The sequence below is a fragment of the Dipodomys merriami genome, unplaced genomic scaffold, assembly GCF_024711535.1.
Source record: "Dipodomys merriami isolate MVZ:Mamm:240054 unplaced genomic scaffold, mDipMer1.0.p SCAF_34, whole genome shotgun sequence".
NCBI lineage: Eukaryota > Metazoa > Chordata > Mammalia > Rodentia > Heteromyidae > Dipodomys > Dipodomys merriami.
In genome coordinates, this window is record NW_027204937.1 from 12,426,169 (window position 1) to 12,447,929 (window position 21,761).

General features: G+C 47.3%; 1 protein-coding gene across 1 annotated transcript; it reads right to left on the reverse strand.

Annotated features, from left to right (window-relative positions):
- Positions 1-627: 627 nt before the first annotated feature.
- On the reverse strand, positions 628-17,754 carry Lurap1 (leucine rich adaptor protein 1). The gene is made up of 2 exons (XM_069987329.1): positions 17,489-17,754; positions 628-10,913 (listed from the first exon to the last, which is right to left on the reverse strand). Exons 1-2 carry the CDS (start codon positions 17,684-17,686, stop codon positions 10,392-10,394), a joined length of 720 nt encoding a protein of 239 aa, XP_069843430.1. The 5' UTR covers positions 17,687-17,754; the 3' UTR covers positions 628-10,391.
- Positions 17,755-21,761: the final 4,007 nt, after the last annotated feature.

A 21,761-nucleotide genomic window follows, 5' to 3' on the forward strand; every position in this document is an offset into this window, starting at 1 on the left:
GCAAAAAGCTTAGAAGATCCCACATCAACAATATATCTGGATGTGGTTGTATACACTAGTTATTCCAGCTACTTGGGAAGAATAGGATCTGAAGCTATCTCCAGGCAAAAATACGAAACCCTATAAGAAAAAAACTAAAGAAGGCTGGGAATGTGGCTTAGTGGTAGAGTGCATGCATGAAGCCCTGAGTTCAATTCCTCAGTACCACTTACACAGAAAAAGCCAGAATTGGCACTGTGTCCCATGTGCTAGGGCAATGGCTTTGAACAAAAGAGCTCAGGGACAAGTTCAAGCCCCAGGACTGACAACAAGAAAAAAAAAAAAGTCTGCCTTAAACTTTGTAGACAAGTTTGAACCTCAGTATTGACCAAAAGTAGAAAACATGAAATGAAGCAAAATTAGAAAACACCATCAGGAGCTTCTAGGACCTTAACTTACTACTTCAAAAACAAGAAGGGGTCTGGGAAGGTGGCTCAGTGGTAGAGTGCTTGCCTTGCATGCATGAGGCCCTGGGTTCGATTCCTCAAAACCACATAAGCAGAAAAAGTGGGAAGTGGCACTGTAGCTCAAGTGGTAGAACACTAGCCTTGAGCTGAAGAGCTGAGGACAGCACCCAGACCCAGAGTTCAGGCCCACAACAGAAAGACAGACAGACAGACAGACACACACACACACAAGAGAGAGAGAGAGAGAGAGAAGGGACAAGATTTAAGCATTTTTCCTGTTGTTCTGGAATGAATTTTATTTTAGGTTTACCAAATAGTTCTACAGAATGCAAAAAGTTTTTCTGCACAGAAATAGTCAATAAATGAAGATGAAATTACAATAATAGGAAATCATAGTTTTATAATCCCTAGTGAAATAACCAATTCATAACACAATCATCAGTGGAGGGTAAAACAACATGGTAAAAAGCGGACAGGGAGGGGCTGGGAAGGTGGCTCAGTGGTAGAGCGCTTGCCTTGCATGCCAGAGGCCCTGGGTTCCATTCCTCAGCACCACATAAGCAAAAAAGAAAAAAGCCGGAAGTGGCGCTGTGGCTCAAGTGGTAGAGCGCTAGCCTTGAGCTGAAGAGCTGAGGGACAGCGCCCAGGCCCAGAGTTCAGGCCCCACGACCGGACCCAAAAAAAAAAAAAAAAAAAAAAAGCGGACAGGGAATTTTAGAATGCAGATATCAGGCATTGTCATCTGGGTCCAGGAGCTGGGATCTGCCATGAACAGGGGAGGAGAGCTGTCCCTCCAGGAATACCTGTGCTGTATGCAATAAGTGAAAAGTCTTTATTGTGTTAAATCACTTAAGTATGGGAGTGTTTCACTATAGAAGGTCGCTTACTATCAAGTAATACCATTTATACACATGAAAACACGTAAGTACATAATTATATAAATACAAATGTATATATATTTGTAAATATATATACATATACATATATCCAAACATATAATGACATATCTGCATGTATGCCTATGACAGGGAGAGGACTGAGGGAGATTGGGGGAATCAAAAGAAAAAAGAAAACAAAACAGGTCTTGTATCAACTGATGAGAATTTGCCATGCTCTCAGGAGTATGTTTTCACTATAAAGAAATACAATATACTTTTAAAAGGAAATAGCTGGGCATAGAAAGAGAAGGAGGAATGATGAACAAATGCAATAATGCTATCCTGTATACCTATGTAATTTGTGGACAGGGATGGAAGGGGGAAACCAAGGGAAAGTGAAGGAGGATGGCATTGTCCAAAAAAAGAAAGACTCAGTTGGGTGCCAGTGGCACACTCCTGTAATCCTATCTACTCAGGGGACTGAGATCTGAGGACACAGTTTGAAGCCATCCGTAGCAGGAAAGTCTGGACTTTTATCATATTAATCACAGAAAACGCTAGAAGTGGTGCTGTGCCTCAAGAATGCTTGCCTTGAGCAAAAGGAGCTTAGAGACAGAGTTCAAGCCGCAGGATGGGCAAAAAAAGGAGGAAGAGGAGGAGAAGGAGAAATGAGCCAGGCATTGATGGTTAACGCACATAGTCCTAGCTACTCAGGAGGCTGAGATCTGAGGATCTCGGTTCAAAGCCAGCCCAGGCAGGAAAGTCCGTGAAACTCTCATCTTTAATAAACCACCAGAAAACTGGATGTGGTGCCGTGGCTCAAGTGGTAGGATGCTTGCCTTGAGCCGGGCACCGGTAGCTCACACCTGTAGTCCTAGCTACTCAGGAGGCTGAGATCTGAGGATCGCAGTTCAAAGCCAGCCCGGGCAGGAAAGTCCATGAGACTCTTATCTCCAAAAAAACCACTCGGAAACTGGAAGTGGTGCTGTGGTTCAAGCAGTAGAGCGCTCACCTTGGGCTGAAGAGCACAGGAACAGTGCTCAGGCCCAGAGTTCAAGCCCCACAACCAACCAAAAAAGAAAGACATGTACTCATTACCTGACTTATGAAATGGTAACTCCTCTGTATAATACCTTAATAATGAAATAATAAAATTATATATTTTTAAAAGGAGACAGCCAATGGCTCACTCCTGTAATTCTACCTACTCAAGTCACTGAGATCTGAGGATTGTAGTTTGAAGCCATCCAGGGCAGGAAACTTCATGAGACCCTGATCTCCAATTAACCATAAAAAAAGAAAAGGAGCCAGAATTGGAGCGGTGGCTCAGGTTGTATAGTGCTAGCCTTGAGCAAGACAACTAGTATACACTTTGCAGAAGAGAACTGACTAGTTTGTCAGGAATGGCATTATCATCTGCCTGGAGAACAGAGTGCAGAGGACAGAACTGGAGAGGAGACAGTGTTGAGGATAGGGTTTGTGGGAATCTCACATGGGTCACTATGAAGGCCACAGGCTTAAAAGGCTCCTAAACTCAGGATTGTTCCCAAGAGTATGCCAAGGATTGCTATATAGTCCAGGCTGGCCTCAAATGCACATTCTCATTTCAGCCTCCCAAATTGAGATTACAGGTGTGGATCCCCATGCCAAGTTCCAACCCAATTTTGATGATACAGGAAGCACTTGCCATTTTCCAGATGGGCCTGAACCTGCCTCTTCCCTCTTGGCATGAGCCATCTCACTGCAGGGTGAAGGAGGCTAGACAAAGCACAGGGGCTCCCAGTGGGCCAGAGTATACCCTCTCTACCACCTTCCATCCCTTCCTGTGACTGGTTGGCTACTAGCCCTTGCCCCCAAAGATGAATCCCCAGAACTACTGATGATTGGCAATAGGGACTCTGAAGGCAGGACTAAATTAGGATCTTGAGATAGGGAGACCATTCTAAACTACCCAACTGGAGCCAATGGAATAACAAAAATACAAAATCAGCTGGGAGCCTGTGGCTCATGCCTGTAATCCTAGCTATTCAAGAAGCTGAGATCTGAGAATCATGGTTCAAAGCCAGCTCAGGTGGAAAAGTCCCTGTGAGACTCTTGTCTCCAATTAACCATTCAAAAACCAGTAGTGGGGAGGGGGAGGGAGAGGAAGTGTAGTTGTAGAGATGGGAGGGAAGGGATGGTAGGGGAAAAACAAAGGAGGAAGCAACAATGTTTGATAAGAAATGTACTCATTACCTTCTTCAAGTAACTGTAACCCTTCTGTATCGTATTTTCATAATAAAAAACTTATTAAAAAAGAAAAACAGTAGTGAAGCTATGGCTCAAAGTGTTAGCCTTGAAAAAAGGAGCTTACAGATAGTGCCCAGGCCCTGAGCTGAAGCTCCATGACTCACCCACTCCCCCCACCAGAAAATATATTTTATACACATAATATATATATATATATTATATATATATATATATATAAAATCACAAGGTAGGTATGACTCAGGTTGTACAGCACCTACCTACTAAGAACAAGGATCTGAATTCAAACCTCAGTACTGTCCAAAAACAAAATCACAATATAATCCTTATAAGAATGGGGATAGCTGGGCACCGTGGCTCAGACCTGTAATCCTAGCTACTCAGAAGTTTGAGATCTGAGGATCGTGGTTCAAAGCCAGCTTGGGCAGGAAGTCTGCGAGACTCTTAGCTCCAATTAACCACCAACAAGCCAGAAGTGGCGCTGTGGCTCAAGTGGTAGACCTTTTGCCTTGAGTTAAAGAGCTCAGGGACAGCACCTAGGTCCAAAGTTCAAGCCCACAACTGACAGAAAAAAGGAAAAAAAAAAAAGAATGGGGGGGTAGTAAAATTAGGGACAGGGACATATAGACAAAAGTAGGGTTGGGCAGAAAAGATATTATGTGACCAGACTTAAATATGGAAGGGACCAAGAGACAAGAAATGCAGGCAGCGGGTTGGGAAGGTGGCTCAGTGGTAGAGTGCTTGCCTTGCATCTCAAGGCCCTGGATTTGATTCCTCAGCACCACATAAGCAAAAAGAAAAAAGCTGGAAGTGGCGCTGTGGCTCAAGTGGTAGAGCACTAGCCTTGAGCTGAAGAGCTGAGGGACAGCACCCAGGCCCAGAGTTCAGGCCCCACGACCGGACCCCCAAAAAAAAAAAAAAAAAGAAATGCAGGCAGCCTCTAGAAGCTGAAGGAAAGACAAGGAAGACAAGGAAGCAGACTCTCCCCTAGAACCTTCAGAAGGAATGGAGGCCTAAAAGCGCATTGGCTTTAGCACTGAGCCACTGCTTCCAGACTTCTCACCTCAGGAACTGTTAGCTAACTGGGTTTTCATTGTTGTTGTTATTGTTTTCTCGGTCAAGGGGCTTGAATTCTGGGTCTGGGCGCTGTCACTCAGCTCTTCAGCTCAAGGCAAGCGCTCTACTACTTGAGCCACTGTGCCACTTCCAGTTTTCTGGTAGTTTATTGGAGATGTGAGTCTCACAGACTTTCCTGCCCAGGCTGGCTTTAAACCATGATCCTCAGATCTCAGCCTCTTGAGTAGATAGGATTACAGGTGTGAGCCACCAGCACCGAGCTGATAACTGGGTTTTTGGGGAGCTTGAGGTAGGAGGGTTTGAACACAGGACCTCATGTTTGCTAGGCAATCACTCTGTTGGCTGGTCGTGCCTCTAGTCCTTATGTGATAATTTTGAGACAGTCTTACTTTTTTGCCTGAGCTTGTGTGGACAATAGACCAAGGTCTATTTTACACTTCCCATTGTAGCTAAGGTGATACATGTGCTCACCACACCTAGCTGCTTCTGTTGCAATGGAATCTCCAGAACATTTTTTTTTTTTCTTTTTATGGCTTAGACTAGCCTGGAAATGCCCTCCCAATCTCAACCTCCCATGTTGCTGGAGTCATAGGTACAAGTGTACCTGCACCCTCTCAGCCAATAGCTGAAAGGGTCTTGAATATAAGCCTGGGATAGCATTGAACTGCCACCCTCCCAACCTCAAGCCGCTCAAAAGCCGCTCAAGTAGCTAGGATTACAGCAGCTGGCTTTTTTTTTTTTTTAACCTTTGAGACTGGGTTGGTCTAACTAAATTGCGCATGCTTGTCTTGAATTTGAAATACTCCTTTCTCAGTTTCCTAAGTACCTGCGTACAGGCATAGTTCATATTACAGGCTTGTACCACACCACAGGCTTAACTGTTTTTTGTTTTGTTTTTGGCCAGTCTTGGGGCTTGAACTTAGGACTGGGACACAATCCCTGAGTTTCTTTTGCTTAAAGCTAGTACTCTACCACTTGAGCCACAGCAACACTTCCAGCTTTTTCCATTTATGTGGTACTGGGGAATCAAATCCAGGGCTTCATGCAGGCTAGGCACTCTACCACTAAGTCATATTCCCAGCCTGTTTTTTCTTTCTTTCTTCTTTTTTTTTTTTTTTTTTTTTGACACAAGGTCTCCTTTTGCAGCTCAAGCAGATCTTGAACTCTGATCAGTCCAGGCTGTGATTACAAGTATACACAACCACATCTAGTATAACTGGTTTTTAAGCCACAAGCTTTGTGGTAGGTAATTCATTATAACTGCAACAAGAAACTAATATATTGTCTTTGGGGCTGAGCAGACCTAACAATCTCCTGGGAGGGTAAGGTATATGTGAGTATGGTAGGTGGGGTTCAAGAAATTACAAATGACTTCCTGGAACGTCTGGAAGTTAGTGACCTGGATTCCTATTATGGCTGGTTACCTACCTAACCTTGAGCAAAGTTCTAGATAACAACACATTGGTAATGCACTATTTATATGACTGCTAGGAATTGCGTTTTAAAATGCCTAATATATAAACAAACAACTAACTTGATGTTGGTTGATGAATGTTGACACACATTCATTCTTCCATTCTTAGAACAGGTGTAATTGAACACTCAGGGTATGCCTGGCACCATACACAATGAGCTTCTGTCCACACCCCTGGCATTTCTCATTGAAACTGCCACCAAACTTCCAGTCAGCCTAGTATTCAACTTCACCTTTATACACCTGCCACTTCCATGGTCTTGTGTCCCCTTGATGGCCATTCTGACCAGCCCCAATACTGGCTCTTCCAGGTGCTGTTTCTGCAGGTACCATGTATAGTCTCATCTCTGCCTTTGCCCAGAGCCCCAACAAAGGACCAGTATACTTGGAGAACAGCCTGCATGTTCTGCTCATTTTCTTATCTCTTGTTCTCACCCCCCTTTTCTTCTTCTCTGAGCTCCCTGACAGCTCAGCCTATAGGCCAAGAAGGGGGAACCATAGATTATGTTTAATTCATGCTCCTGGACTTCTCTGGCAGCAAAATGGAAACTAAGGTATTAAGAATACCCAGGCTGAGCGCCAGTGGCTCACACCTGCAATCCTAGATACTCAAGAGGCTGAGATATAAGGACTGCAGTTCCAAGCCAGCCCAGACAGAAAGTCTGTGAGGTTCTTATCTCCAATTAACTTAAAAAAAAAAAAAAGCCGGAAGTGGAGCTGGTGCTCAAGCGCTAGAGAGCTAGCCTTGAGCAGAACAGCTAAGGGACAGCACCCAGGCCCTTAGTTTAAGCACCAGGACTGGCACAAAAAAAGACCTGGAGTTTGCAGGCAGCCTTATCCAGCCCAGCCCACCTCTCCAGCCTCTCAATGTGATCAACCATGACCTGTACTCCATCTCTGCAAGATCCATCTGGTTTTCCTAATTTCACAGCTCCCTGCTCTGCCCTCACTTCTAACCTCCAGGTTGAAATGATGAGCTCTGTTCCCATAACATCCCAGAAAACATGGTTGTTCATGTGATGCCTACTAGTGCACTCGTTCCTTCCACAGGGCCTGCAGCCCAGTCTTTAGAGAAAGCCCAGGAATGGGGTAAGGACTCAAACATTGTAACAGGGAACATATCTTTCAGTTTGTTTGGGCTTTTTTTTTTCTTTTGGTCAGATGTCAGGCTTGAACTCATGACCTGGGAGCTACCCTTGAGCTCTTTTGCTCAAAGGTAGTGCTCTATCACTTTGAGCTATGCATCACTTCTGGATTTTGAGTGGTTATTTGGAGAAAAGAGTCTCACAGGGACGTTTCTGCCCATGCTGGCTTTGAACTGCAATCCTCAGAGCTCAGCCTCCTGAATAGCTAGGATCACAGGAGCCACCAGCACCTAGCTAGGGCTTTGTTTTTAATTACTGGCTGGGAACAGTGTGGCCAAGTAATGGAGGCATGGGTATATGACAGGTAACCGGTCCTCTGAACTGTGCATTGTTAGCTTAACAATGGGTGGCACAAGACAAATCTATGCCCTCTCTAGCTGTCTGCGCACTCAGGACTGGAAGGCTACCCTAAATTTGGAGGTTCAATCCAGAAACTCTGGCAATATCGCACATTGGCCACAAGGGGGCAGACAAATACTTCAACTCAGAAGTTTATAGATTACCTAAAGAAGCAAGTTTGAAAAAGGATTATGATGCAGTCCTGTATGGGAAGCAGGAAATGTTTCTTTTTCTCATTTTTCCCTCCTGTTATTATTTTTTTAAGAATATGAATGTCTCAGCACTCCGAGGCCAAGGCAGGCCAGCTTAAATAGTAATTTTTTTTAATCAGAAAAAAAAAAAGAGAAAAAGAACATATAATGATGTCTCAGAGACGAGAGGAAGGTAGATGGTTAACCAAGGGCACACTACAAAATGGCTAGAGTAGGGATTGGAATACAGTATTGGAAATCCCAGGCTGAGAGGAAGTCAGGAGCCCCAGAACCATGAGGAGAGGCAAGGAGAGGTTCAGTAGTAGCAGAGAAGATGCTGGAAGAGACTAGTAATCACTTTAAGGGAAAATGGCAGGTGGGAGGGTTTTTAGCAGAGAGCCATGAGCTGAACTTATTGCTGAAAAATTGGGTAGAGTTGCAAAACACTTGAATTCAGGGGAGGTAAAACTCACAATGAACTTGGCTTCCTTTCCATCCCTAACATGGACTGAAAGGCAGAGAAATGACAAGAATTACTCCAGGATTTAGAGAACAGGTGGGCAACACCTAGTAGCCAAAGATCACCCTTTTCCCCTCCTTCTTTCCCTCCAATAATCTAATTTCAGGGTCTATGAGAGACAAGAGCCAATGCATGAGGCAGTATCCTAGAGTTCAAAGAGTTAATCTTCAAGAATTCATTGTCATCAGCCACTGCTCTCTTCCCCTGCACCCACCCCTCTCTGGTCTGGTTCCCTCCCTGAGCCTGGCTGGCAGATTCCCAGAGTTTCTTCTTTGCTGTAATTAGCTAGGAGCCTGGGCCACAGCTCTAGAACCTGTCCTCTTCTGCTCCCTTCTCAGGTCCCAGAGAAAAGAAGAGGGAGAGAGGGAGGGGAGAAAAGGAAGGAAGGCAGGAAGGAAGACTGGCTTTCCCTTGTCGTCCCCCCCCCCACACTCCTAGGATAAGGCCCAGGGACCAAAGAGCCTCTGTCTTTTCCTGCCACGCCCCCACATTGTAGCTTGGACAAGGGGATTCCTTGTATCCCAGCCTCTGGCAGGCATCCTCATGACCAAGTGGTGAAAGGCAGGACAGGGTGGGGACAGGACTCAGAAAAGACAATAGCTCCCACCAGCCAAGGTTCTGGTGTACCAGCAGATCTCCAGGAGTTCCCTCCCCAGCTCCCCACAACAGTGGATAAGACATGATGCCTAGAGAAGCAATTAGCCAGGTGTAGTGACAGAGAAACTAGAAATCCCCATAGGCAGATATTGAATCGGGGTACAGCAATGGGGGGGCACCCAGGACAGGGGAAGCCAGGCCTGTGGTAGAGTGAGCCAAGTATACTTAAGAAACTTGGGCCTGGTGCTGGTGGCTCACGCCTGTAATCCTAGCTATTCAGGAGGCTGAGATCTGAGGATGGAGGTTCAAAGCCAGCCCGGGCAGGAAAGTCCCTGAGACTCTTATCTCCAATAAACCACTAGAAAATCGGAAGTGGCACTGTGGCTCAAGTGGTAGAGCATTTGCCTTGAGCTGAAGAGCTGAGGGACAGCGCCCAGGCCCAGAGTTCAAGCTCCCACGACCGACCAAAAAAAAAAAAAAAAAGAGGGGCTGAGGAGGTGGTTCAGTGCTAGAGCACTTGCCTTGCATGCCTGAGGCCCTGGGTTCGATTCCCCAGCACCAAATAAGCAAAAAGAAAAAAGCCCGAAGTGGCACTGTGGCTCAAATGGTAAAGCGCTAGCCTTGAGCTGAAGAGCTGAGGGACAGCGCCCAGGCCCAGAGTTCAGGCCCCACGACCGGACCCCCCCCCAAAAAAATAGGAAACTTGGAAGCCTCTGACAATTTCACTTCCTAAAAACACGAGGATAAGGAAGTAAGACCAGGGGGAAAAATAGGAATACTCTTTAAAAAGTAAGAATGTGCTGAAAAGCAGCACGGAAACCTTCCAGTATGGAACTAATCTGCCAAGAGGGGTGATACTTCACAAGAAGAAATGGTACAGACTTTGGGTGATGTGGTCTTGGCAGGAACTCACACCCCTCTATAACTGACCTAGCATATCCCATCCCACCCAATAGAGGAAGCAGTAGTCCACCCAATAGAGGAAGCAGTAGTCCATCCTGGCAGGAAATGACATCACTTGGTGACTAGGAAGGTATGGGCCTACAACTCCAAAGACTTTAAAGGAGTTCCAATCCATGGAAGTTGTCCTGAATGCCAAGTCCCTCTTTAATCCTCCATCTTGGTTAGGAGGAAGCCAAAGCTCCTCCTGGGCTTTGAATGTGGTGATCATTCACCCTCATTTCTTCATTGGCAATACCCTGGGGGGGGGGTTCTAAATTCCTTAAATCCTTACCTCCTTGGGAGAGGGGTGTGGAGAAACCCTCCCACCAAGAGCCACAGGTTAAGCCTCAGTGTCTCTATGGAAATAGTTCTGGGGACTCAATGATTAAGAGATAAAGGCAGAGACTCCCTAGGGACCAAAGAAATGGTAGAATTTCCATGGTAATCGACCACAGGGCAACCTAGCTTCATCCCACATTAAAGGACATTTTTGTGGAAGACCAAGGCCTAGGGATGACAGATGAGGATAAAGTTGTTATAAGAAGGTCACATCATCCTGGCCCTGTCCCCAGTACCAGTGGGCCTCAAAACCCAGCTCAGTGCTCTCATCCTCTGGTGGCTCCAGTGGTCCACCTGGGAACCCCTCCCCTGTGGGCTTCCACACAGCCCTCAAGCTCCCTAGTTTGGTGGCTGTCAGGTCCACCTCAGTCCTGGCCCTCTCTTCACCGGGTATGACCTTTGCCCAGTCCATCTCAGGACAGGGAGCCCCAGGGGGACCTTGTTCATCCAGCTCTCTGGGGGCCACGGTGTCCAAGAAGCTGCCAATAGAGACACTGTCCAGCCGGTCAGTGGAACTGGTATCTGGCAGACTGTCCCAGCTGCCTCGCCGTGAGCGGCCTGGGCTCCCGCCTGTCAGGCTATACTGGCTGCTGGTGAGGCTACTGCAATGGCTGGTCAACATCCCCCGCTCCTCCAACAGCCAGCGCACGGCCTCGATACCCTCGTTCAACGTCACCAGCTGCTGCAGGATTTTCACATCGATGACTCGCAGGTAAGCCTGGGGGAGTGGGAAATAGAAGTTTAGTCCCAGTTCTAGGCTCTGGATTTCCCTTGTGTTTCTTGAGCCCCGCATTTGTAATCGAACCATGCTTTACTTTTAAGAAGCATGGAAATAGAATGATTTGGAGTGTGGGCTTTAGAAGCAGATGGACTGCTATTTAAAATTTCAGCTTGGGTTGGTGATGTTGTTTATTAACAGAGCACCTGCTTAGCATGTTTGAGGCCCACACTGCCAAATTTTAAAAAAAAAAAAAGCTTTTTTATTGGTTAGCTATATATGATAAGATTGTGGGTAGGTATCTTACCTTGTGTGTGTGTGTGTTTGTGTGTGTGTATTGCTGTTGGTACAGGACTTTGAACTCAGGGTCTGGGCACTGTCCCTGAGTTTCTTTTGCTCAAGGCCAGCACTCTATCACTTAAGTCACACTTCTGAAGCCACACTTCTGACTTTTTCTGTTTAGGTGTACTGAGGAATCTAGGGCTTCATGCATGCTAGGCAAGTACTCTACCACTAAGCCACATTCCTAGATGGTCCCTTAGCTTTTTTACTCAAGGCTAGCAATATACCACTTCAGCCACAGCTCTACTTTGGCTTTTTAGTCTTTAACTGGAGATAAGAGTCTCACAGAAGCCAGGCACCAGTGGCTCACACCTATAATCCTAGCTACTCAGGAAGTTGAGAGCTGAGGCTTATGGTTCAAAGCCAGCAGGGAAGTCCGTGAGACTCTTACCTTCAATAAACCACCAGAAAACTGGAAGTGGCGCTGTGGCTCAAGTGGTAGAGTGCTTGCCTTGAGCTGAAGAGCTGAGGGGCAGCGCCCAGGCCGAGTTCAAGCCGCACAACCCACAAAAAAAAAAAAAAAAAAGAATCTCATAGACTTTCCTGCCTAGGATGGATTCCAACCTGGATCCTCATATCTCTCAGCCTTCTGAGTAGCTAGGATTATAGACATGAGCCACCAGTGCCAGTGGTATTTTACCTTAACTCAGTTTCCTTAATTGTAAAATAGGACTAAATCACTCCCCTCAGAAGGCAACAGCAAAATTGTGCCTTTTATACCCTTAGCACAGAAAGGTCTTAGGAAATGTTATGTATTAAAACCCAGGGTAGCCGGGCACTGGTGGCTCACACCTGTAATCCTAGCTACTCAGGAGGCTGAGATCTGAGGATCATGGTTCAAAGCCCATCTTCAAAGTACAATCTTCAAAGCTGACGAGCTGAAGGACAGCACCCAGGCCCAGAGTTCAAGCCCCACATCCAACAACTACAAAAACCAGGGTAGGCTGGGAATGTGGCTTAGTGGTAGAGTACTTGCCTTGCATGCATGAAGCCCTTGGTCGGATTTCTCACTACCATATAAAGCAGAAAAAGCCCCACATCCAACAACTACAAAAACCAGGGTAGGCTGGGAATATGGCTTAGTGGTAGAGTACTTGCCTTGCATGCATGAAGCCCTTGGTTGGATTCCTCACTACCATATAAGCAGAAAAAGCCAGAAGTGCCACTGTGGCTCAAGTGGTAGAATGCTAGCCTTGAGCAAAAGAAGCTCAGGGACAATGCCCAGGCTCTGAGGTCAAGCCCCCATTCATTATTAAATGAATAAAGCCCAGGGTATCCAGGCGCTGGTGGCTTACACCTGTAATCTTAGCTACGCAGGAGGCTGAGATCTGAGGATCTTGGTTCAAAGCCAGCCTGGGCAGAAAAGTCCGTGAGATTCTTTTTTTTTTTTTTTTTTTTTTGGTGGGGGGGTCCGGTTGTGGGACCTGAACTCTGGGCCTGGGCACTGTCCCTCAGCTCTTCAGCTCAAGGCTAGCACTCTACCACTTGAGCCATAGCGCCACTTCCGGCTTTTTTCTTTTTGCTTATGTTGTGCTGAGGAATTGAACCCAGGGGCTCAGGCATGCAAGGCAAGGGCTCTACCACTGAGCCACATTCCCAGCCCAAGTCCATGAGATTCTTATCTCCAATTAACCAGAAAACTGGAAATGGTGCTGTGGCTCAAGTAGTAGAGCATTCGCCTTGAACTGAAGAGTTCAGGGATAGCACCCAGGCTCATGAGTGGGGGGGAAAAAATGAGGTGGGAGCTGAGACTGAAAAAGGGTGCTAACCTGGTTTTCTACTCTTCATAGGGGTTGTAGCAAGACTGAGTGAAGCAATGGCGAGAGACACAAAGAATCTCAATGGCTGGGATTCAGGGCTTTCCCCCACCTTACAGCAGCCTTCCTGTATGTACTGGAAGGAAGTTTTCTTCACAAGGTAATCTCCAGGGTCCTGTCCTCCCCCCCTCCCCACAGCGTGGACTCGCTGAGTTACCTTCTTCAAGCACAAGTCTGAACCTGTCCAGTACTCCAGGGCCTTTACAAGCTTTACTCTGCTCTTAAGAGAATAAAATCAATCTAAACATTTACTGGCTGGCATTCAAAAGCCTATCACTGTATGCCGCCTGTTCTTCTCTCTGGCTTCCCCTCTCCCACATTTCTGTGACTATGAGTACTGCCACACATCATTTTTTATTTTATTATTTTATTTAATGTCAGTGCTGGGGCTTGAATTCAGAGCCAGGGCATTATCCCTTAGCTTTTTTATCCAAGACTGGGGGTCTACCATTTGAGCCACAGCTCCACTTAGTTTTTTTTGCTGCTTCATTGGAGCTAAGAGTCTCATGGATTTGTCTCCCCTAGTTTCATATAATAATCCTTAGATCTAGTCTCCTGAGTACGTAGGATTGCAAATGTGAGCCACCAGTGCCTGGGTAAGACTCTTCATATTCAATGTACATATGTGAAAATGGAACCAGGTAACTTGAGAGGCTGGGTAGGATGGGCCAGATGGGAAGATGGGGTGATGGAAGGGGTAACATTTAAAGATGTACTCAAGCACATGTTGAATTAAAACCCATTTGTACAACTACTTAAAGATACCAGAGAGAAAGCCAAGAGCCAGTGGCTCACAGTTGTAAACCTAGCTATGTAAGAAGCTGAAATCTGAGGAGGGAGGTTTAAAATCAGCCCAGGCAAGAAAGCCCATGAGACTAATAAACTACCCCCAAAAGCCAGAAGTGAGCTGTGGCTCAAGTGGTAGAGTGCTAGCCTTGAGTGAAAGAAACTTAGGGACAGTATCTAGGCTCTCAGTTCAAGCCCCAGGACTTCACCCCTCCCCACCCCCACACACAAAGACTTGTTGGAGGTCTCTGGTTCCCACAGTACTTCTCATCTTGAACTAGAGTTGTTAGTCTGTCCCTTCCCTAACCTAGGGGACAAGTTCCCTGAGAACAGGTCCTGCCTTGTTGTTTTCGGTGCTTTGCCTAGGGTTATGTAAATCACATGATCTCTTGCCTTTATTTTCTGGCCTTTCTTGTGGTTCCCCTGGGGTTAGGGAGCTAGGCTGTCCTGTGTTGCTAGGAAATGGATCTGAGCACCAGATTCTATAATCCTGTGTCAGTGGGATTCCGTGACTGTGACAGCATCACAGCCCAGAATAGAAGAAAACAAGGTTTTCTCACCAGAAAAAGAAACACTCATTCCACACCATCTCTTTGGAAACAAAATAGGAAATAAACATCTCAGGAGAGACTCGGTCTCAGAGGCATCCCAATCCAACTCTCATCTCTGGGGATTTAGCGATGAGAATATGCCCATCAGACTCTGGCCAGCCCTGGGATGCTGGACACGACTCCCTCACTGTTCAGAACAAATTAGGCTCAGAGTAAAGGCCTGGAGATGACAGTTTTAGATCCCTGGTAATGGACCAAGATCCTTAGAGTACTGTCACTAGAAAAGTTCTCACAGATCATCTGGGTCAAAAAAAAAACAAAAAAAACCCCAAAACACAAAGAAACAAAATCTGAAGCCAGGAGAGAGAAAAAGGGCACTGCTCTCAAGATCACAAAATGCTTTAGTAGCCAAAGACAAGATTTGAACTCAAGCCCTTTCCTCACTCTTTGCCTAATGCTGGTTCAGCAAACAGCTCAGAGGAGGCGGGTTGTCATAGCAACACCAACTTTTGGTGGAAAACTGAGGAGGGGAAGTTGCATTGTTTCCCATTCCCACATATTCCAGAGTCTGGCTCTCCACTCAGTCTCTGTAGGGGAGCAAAGCAGAAGAGCAGGCCTATAGGTAGGGCCGACCTTGGTCTCAAGGACAGGGCTTCTCCTTCCAACTAGAAGAACGGAAGAGGACAGTCCTTAGAAGGCTTAAACCTGTCTTGCCTCCAGTGGCTCCAAGGGAAATCTCTAGCCCCACCCCTTGTCCTTCTTAGGGGCAACCAGTGGGACAGCCTGCCTTAAAGAGAAAAAAAAGAAAGGATTAGGGTAGGGAATCTTTCCTTGTACTGGACCCCAAAATCTCCCTCCCTTGTGCTTTTCCTGGCCAGCCCTAGGCCTAAGGCCAGATGGGTCTAGAATACAGAAACAATAAAAAGTTAGATGAACCCCTTTGAAGTTTATCAGTAAGTAGTCTCAACCAAGGCAGAATAGTGAAGACCAAAGTGTGAGTACAGGCAAGTCTTTGAGCATGCAATAGCTGGTTTCATCTGTGATATAAGACAAATGATGACCATTTGTCTCATTTCAATGACATAAATGTGTTTCAAGTGACTAGCACAAAGTTAAAAAAAAATGTTTTTTTGGTCTTTTGTGGGTCTTGAACGCAGGGCCTGGGCATTGTCCCTGAGCTCTTTCTGCTCAAGGCTAGTGAGCTCTACCACTTTGTTTCCCACTTTAAGCCCAAGTGCCACTTCCAGTTTTTGAATGGTTAATTGGAGATAAGAATCTCATGAGGACTTTTCTACCAGGGCTGGCTTTGAACCATAATCCTCAGATCTCAGCCTCCTGAGTGGCTAGGATTACAAGAATGAGCCAACAGTACCTGGCTATAAAGTGACTGGTGGTTTACCTGTAATCCTAGCTATTCAGGAGGCTGAGATCTGAGGATTGAGGTTCAAGGCCAGCCCGGGCAGAAAAGTTGGTGAGACTCTTATTTCCAATTTTAACCACCAGAAAACCAGAAGTGGTGCTGTGGCTCAAGTGGTAGAGCTCTCGCCTTGAGCTGAAGAACTCAGGGACAGCACCCAAGCCCAGAGCTCAAGCTCTATGACTGATTAAAAAAAAAAAAAGAAAAAAAAAGTAAAATGTAGTCAAATGATCTGGCTTCAAATCCTGCCTTTGTCTTTCACCTTCTGGATGACAAGCAATTACTTAACTTCTCAGTGCCTTAATTTCTTTATCACTTTTCTATTAGGGTTGCTGTAAGGATTAACAAAATGTCATGTAGGGCTGTAGGACAGAGTTCAGTTATAGTATTTGCCTAGCATGTGGAAGACCCTGGGTTTAAAACCCAGTACAGGAAAAAAAAAAAGTGTTCAGCATGCTGCCTGGCATATGTGCTCAATAAAAGTTTTCATGGTGGTGACACACACCTGTTAATCCCAGCTCTTGGAAGCTGGGGCAAGAGAATTATGAGTTGGAGACTGGCCTAACTTCCGTAGTAAGGGTAGACTAGGTAAGTTCTTGAGCTATAAAGTTGATATAGTGAAGCAAAAATCAAGCCCTTTCTGAGGTGGCTACAGTCATATCCTTGCTCTGGAGGAGTTGGCACTGGCCTCTAACCTTCAAGGCCAGTGCACATTTGGCATTCAAGTCCTGCCCCAGGGAGCCTTCCTGATTACTCAGCCCCAGGAGGCTCCGGGCCTCCCCTCCAAGCCAGTAAAAGCCCTGGGCTGGGCTGGCTGGGCCTCAGCCATGACCTCCTTCCTCTTCTCACTCACTTCCAGACCAGCTTGGCACAGTGCTGGGCACACAGTGGGACTCCAGGAAGACGTATAACGGCCATCCTCACTGTGGGCTCCTAGTTCCTGAGCCAAGAAGATGCTGCCAATTCCCCAGAACTGGCTGCCGATAAAGGGTGGCAGGTGTAAATCACCCCTTTCATGGGAACCAGGGCCCTGGGGAGCCTCGCCTGGGCCCCAGCTGGCCTTCTGGCTCTGAATCTAGACCAACAGTTTCAGGGAAGGGGGTGGGGGCTGCTGTTTCATCCTCATCTCCCCAAAAAGTGACAGCTAAGATCCAAATAGTATGTTGGGAGGTCCCCCGGAGGCGGCTGCGACCCAGGGCAGGTTCAACACCGAGGAGGGCGCAGCCTCTCTGTTTTCCTGCCCCTGCCCCGGGCCTCGACATTCCATTTGGAGTGTGGGGGCGGGGCGGGCGGGGCGCGGGGAGGGAGCCGACCTCAGAGCCCCAACCCCAGCGGGTAGGCCCCCCACTCAAAGCCTGTGATGAACGTGCCCGGGGCACGGTTTGGCGGAGGCAAACACGCACCTGGAGGCCTGGGGGGCTCGGGGGGCTGCGGGGGGGGGGGTGTTCCCGCACTTGGCCGCGCCCGCCTCGCTCCTCCGCGGGATCCGGGAGGAAAAACTTGCCCAGGACCCCTCAACCCTTCGCTCAGCCTTGAGGGACAATTACTGGGCGTCACGCCCCTTGCACCCCAGGTCGATGAGCTGGTTTTGGGGGGGTCCTGTGGAGTCTGGGGGTCTTGGACGCCGTGCCCGCTTGTGGGGGGTCCTCGGCCCACACTCACCAGCTCCATCCTCAGGGCCGTGATCTTGTCGCCCAGGCCGGTGTCGGGGCCCGGCGCCCCCGGGGGCGGCGGGGAGCCGCGGGGCCCCGGCTCGCCTTCGCCCCGCAGCCCGCGGAGCAGCCCCTCCGGGGTCTTCCTGCCCACCTTGCCCTCCACGTCTCGCAGGTCGGGCGTCTGGGGCTCCAAGGTCCCCTCCATGGGGCCGAGCCAAAATGGACCGGGACGCCGGGACGCCGGGTCCGAGCCCCGGGGTCCTTGCCGTCTCCGCCGCCGGTGCGGAGCGGAGCGGAGCCCGCGGGTCCCGGCCGGCGGGGGCGCGGGGCCCGAGCGGCGCCGTAATGTGTGGAAAAGCCGCGCGGAAATCATAAATCCCCGAGTGCGGCGCACACAGCGCCGATCGGGCGGGCGGGCGGGCGGGTCCTGGGCTTGACCTGGCCAGGCGTTCAGCAGGCGCCCAATAAATGTTTGCTGAATGAAGACTCAAGAGCCTCAGAGACGTGGCAGCTGTTTGTTTTTTGTTTTATTTTTGCAGATACAGGACTTGATGAGAGTTTCATAGACTGCTGCCAGGGCTGTCTTTGAACTGCCATCCTCAGATCTCAGCCGCTGAGACGTGAGGATGTGAGCCGCTGGTGCTCCCCCAGCTCAAAGAGAGTTTTAAGTGTTGCCGAGGGTTTGTATCTGAAAGGATGGCTGGAGTTTTTAGCCACCCACAAACACTCCCAGTAGCTTGAAATCAGAGGGCCAGTGAAAGTGAAGGGTCTGCCAGGGATTGGTCCTCTGGGGGTTTACAAACAAGATGCTTCCTAAATGTGGCTGGGCCTGAGTAATCTGTAAGCCTTGTTAAAATGTAGGTTCTGGTAGCCAGGTGCTCGTGGCTCACACATATAATCCTAGCTACTCAGGAGTCTGTGATCTGAGGACTGCAGTTCAAAGCCAGCCTGGGCAGGAAAGTCCATGAGACTTTTATCACCATCAGAAAACCAGAAGTGGGGCTATGTCTCAAAGTAGAGTGCTAGTCTTAAGCAGAAAAGCTCAAAGACAGTGCCCAGGCACTGAGTTCAGGTCCCACAACTGACAAAAATAAATAACAAACAAATAAAATGAAGGTTCTGGTTTTGTCAGTCTAGAGAGGGGCCTGAAATTCTGCATTTCTAAGAAGTTCCCAAGTGACAGTCATGCTTCACACTTGGAGCTTTAATAAACCATTTTGTTTGGCTCAGGTGCCATTCCCTCTCTTGTTCTCTCTGGGTATATTACACAAAGGATTTAACTTTGATATTTATATAAATGAATAGAATATATTTTGATCAGATTCAATCCTTCGGTTCAAGCCCAACCCATGATTATAGAAGGAATTTGTGTGCGTGCGTGCTTTTGTGTGTGTGCAAGTTTGTGTGTGTGTGTGTGTGTGTGCAGGTATTGGGGCTTGAATTCTATACCTCTTTCCCTTTTTTTTCCTCAAGGCAGGTGCTTTACCACTTGGACCACAGCTTCACTTCCACATTTTTGCTGATTAATTGGAAATAGTCTCATAGACTTTCTCACCTGGGCTGGCTTTGAACCTATTCTCAGGTCTCAGATTCCTTAGTAGTTAAGATTGTAGCAATGAGCTATTGGCACCTGGTTATATTTTAAGTAATCATATATATGTAGGATTAATTTATCATATAAATGTATATGTATGTTTTTAAATTTTATTTTTGGAGACAGGGTCTCACTATGTGGCCTTACTGTCCTCAAGCTGATAATCCTCCTATATCAACCTTTCTAACTCAGATTACAGGTTTAAAACACCGTGCTCATCTACATTTGTAATTGAGGTATCTCAATCTACAGAAGGTTTTAAGTTCAAAACTGACAAGGGGCTGTGAATGTAGCATGCATGAATTAGCATGCATGAAGCCCTGGGTTCAATTCCTCAGTACCACATAAGCAGAAAAAGCCAAAAGTAGCGCTGTGGCTCAAGTGGTAGAGCACTAGCCTTGAGCACAGAGAGACTTAGGAATAGTGCCCAGGCCCTGAGTTCAAGCCCCAGAACTGGCAAAAAAAAAAATCCTGACAAGCCAGGCGCTGGTGGCTCACGCCTGTAATCCTAGCTACTCAGGAGGCTGAGATCTGAGGATCGCGATTCAAAGCCAGCTGGGGCAGGAGAGACCGTGAGACTCCTATCTCCAATAAACCACCAGAAAACCAGAAGTGGCACTGTAGCTCAAGTGGTAGAGCACTCGCCTTGAGCTGAAGAGCTGAGGAACCCCAGGCCCAGAGTTCAAGCCCCACGACTGACAAAAAAAAAAAAAAAATCCTGACAAAACATTTGCCTTTTTGAAAAATTACTCTGGGGGCTGGGAAGGTGGCTCAGTGGTAGAGCGCTTGCCTTGTATGCCTGAGGCCCTAGGTTCAATTCCTCAGCATAACGTAAGCAAAAAGAAAAAAGCCAGAAGTGGCGCTGTGGCTCAAGTGGTAGAGTGCTAGCCTTGAGCTGAAGAGCTGAGGGACAGTGCCCAGGCCCAGAGCTCAGGCCCCACGACCGGACCCAAAATAAAATAAAATAAAATAAAATGAAAAATTACTCTGGATTTTGTAAGGAGAAAAGAAGAGTAAAAATTTGGAGTCTAAGAGATTAGTTAGAAAAGAAGAAATTGGCCGGGCACTGGTGGCTCACGCCTGTAATCCTAGCTACTCAAGAGGCTGAGATCTGAGGATCTCGGTTCAAAGCCAGCCCAGGCAGGAGAGACTGTGAGACTTCTATCTCCAATAAACCACCAGAAAACCGGAAGTGGCGCTGTAGCTCAAGTGGTAGAGAGAGCGCTTGCCTTGAGCTGAAGAGCTGAGGGACAGCGTCCAGGCCCAGAGTTCAAGCCCCACGATCGACAAAAAAAAGAAGAAGAAATTGGGGCTGTGAAGGTGACTCAGTGGTAGAGTGTTTGCCTTGTATATATGAGGCCCTGGGTTTGATTCCTTAGCACCACATAAACAGAAAAAGCCAGAAGTGGTGCTGTGGCTCAAGTGGTAGAGCCCTAGCCTTGAGCTGAAGAGCTGAGGGACAGCGCCCAGGCCCACAGTTCAAGCTCTATGACTGACAAAAAAAGAAAAAAGAAAACAAGAAATTGAAGCTTTGGCCTGAACCAAAGGTTGTTTGGAGAAGAATTAAATACATAACAGAAGATCCTTTAGGAGGTAACATTGAGGGGTTGGGAATGTGACTAAGTGGTAGAGCGCTTGCCTAGCATGCACAAAGCCCTGGGTTTGATTCCTCAGTACCAGATAAACAGAAAAAGCCAGAAGTGATGCTGACTCAAATGGTATAGTGCTAGTCTTGAGCAAGAAGCTCAGGGACAGTGCCCAGGCTCTGAGTTCAACCCCAGGACTGGCAAAAAAAAAAAAAAAAAAAAAAAAAAAAAAAAGAAGCCGCTGGTGGCTCACACCTGTAATCCTAGCTACTCAGGAGGCTGAGAACTGAGGATTGTGGTTCAAAGGCAGCCTGGGCAGGAAAGGCCATGAGACTCTTTTTTATTTTTGGTCAGTTGTGGGGCTTGAATTCTGGGCCTAGGCACTGTCCCTCAGCTCTTCAGCTCAAGGCTAGTGCTCTACCACTTAAGCCATAGCACCACTGCTGGCTTTTTCTGCTTATGTGGTGCTCAGAAATCGAGCCCAGGGCTTCATGCATGCAAGGCAAGCATTCTACCACTAAGCCACCTTCCTAGCCCCTCTGCGAGACTCTTATCTCCAATTAACCACCAGAAAACTGGAAATGGCACTGTGGATCAAGTGGTAGAAAAAGCCGGAAGTGGTATTGTGGTTCAAATGGTAGAGATCAAGCCTTGAGCTGAGGGACAGTGCCCAGGTGCAGAGTTCAGGACCCACAACCCACAAAATAAATAAAATAAAATAAAATTTTGAAAACAACAAAATTTACTTGTATCCTGGGAGAGCAATTTGAAAAAACTACAGCTTATGGCAGGAAAACTCTGATGGTCTGTAACTTTACCAACAGCACATAGATTCAGCACCAGGTGTGGGACAGGAAGGAAAGCAAAAAAGAAAACAGAAAGATGGGAAGTTGGTGATGGAATGTGTCATGAACCATTCACCTGTACTTGGTGAGTGAGTAGAATAAAAATTCCATCATCGGGGCTGGGAAGGTGGCTCAGTGGTAGAGCACTTGCCTTGCATGCTCGAAGCCCTGGGTTCGATTCCTCAGCACTACATAAGCAAAAAAAAAAGAAAAAAAAAGCCGGAAGTGGCGCTGTGGCTCAAGGGTAGAGTGCTA

What these genes read in the sequence shown, in the direction of transcription:
- Lurap1 (XM_069987329.1), bottom strand. Translation starts at nt 17,686, where the DNA reads ATGGAGGGGACCTTGGAGCCCCAGACGCCCGACCTGCGAGACGTGGAG. An exon ending in CGGCCCTGAGGATGGAGCTG is followed by an intron (nt 10,914 to 17,488) that starts GTGAGTGTGGGC and finishes CCACTCCCCCAG; the next exon opens with GCTTACCTGCGAGTCATCGA.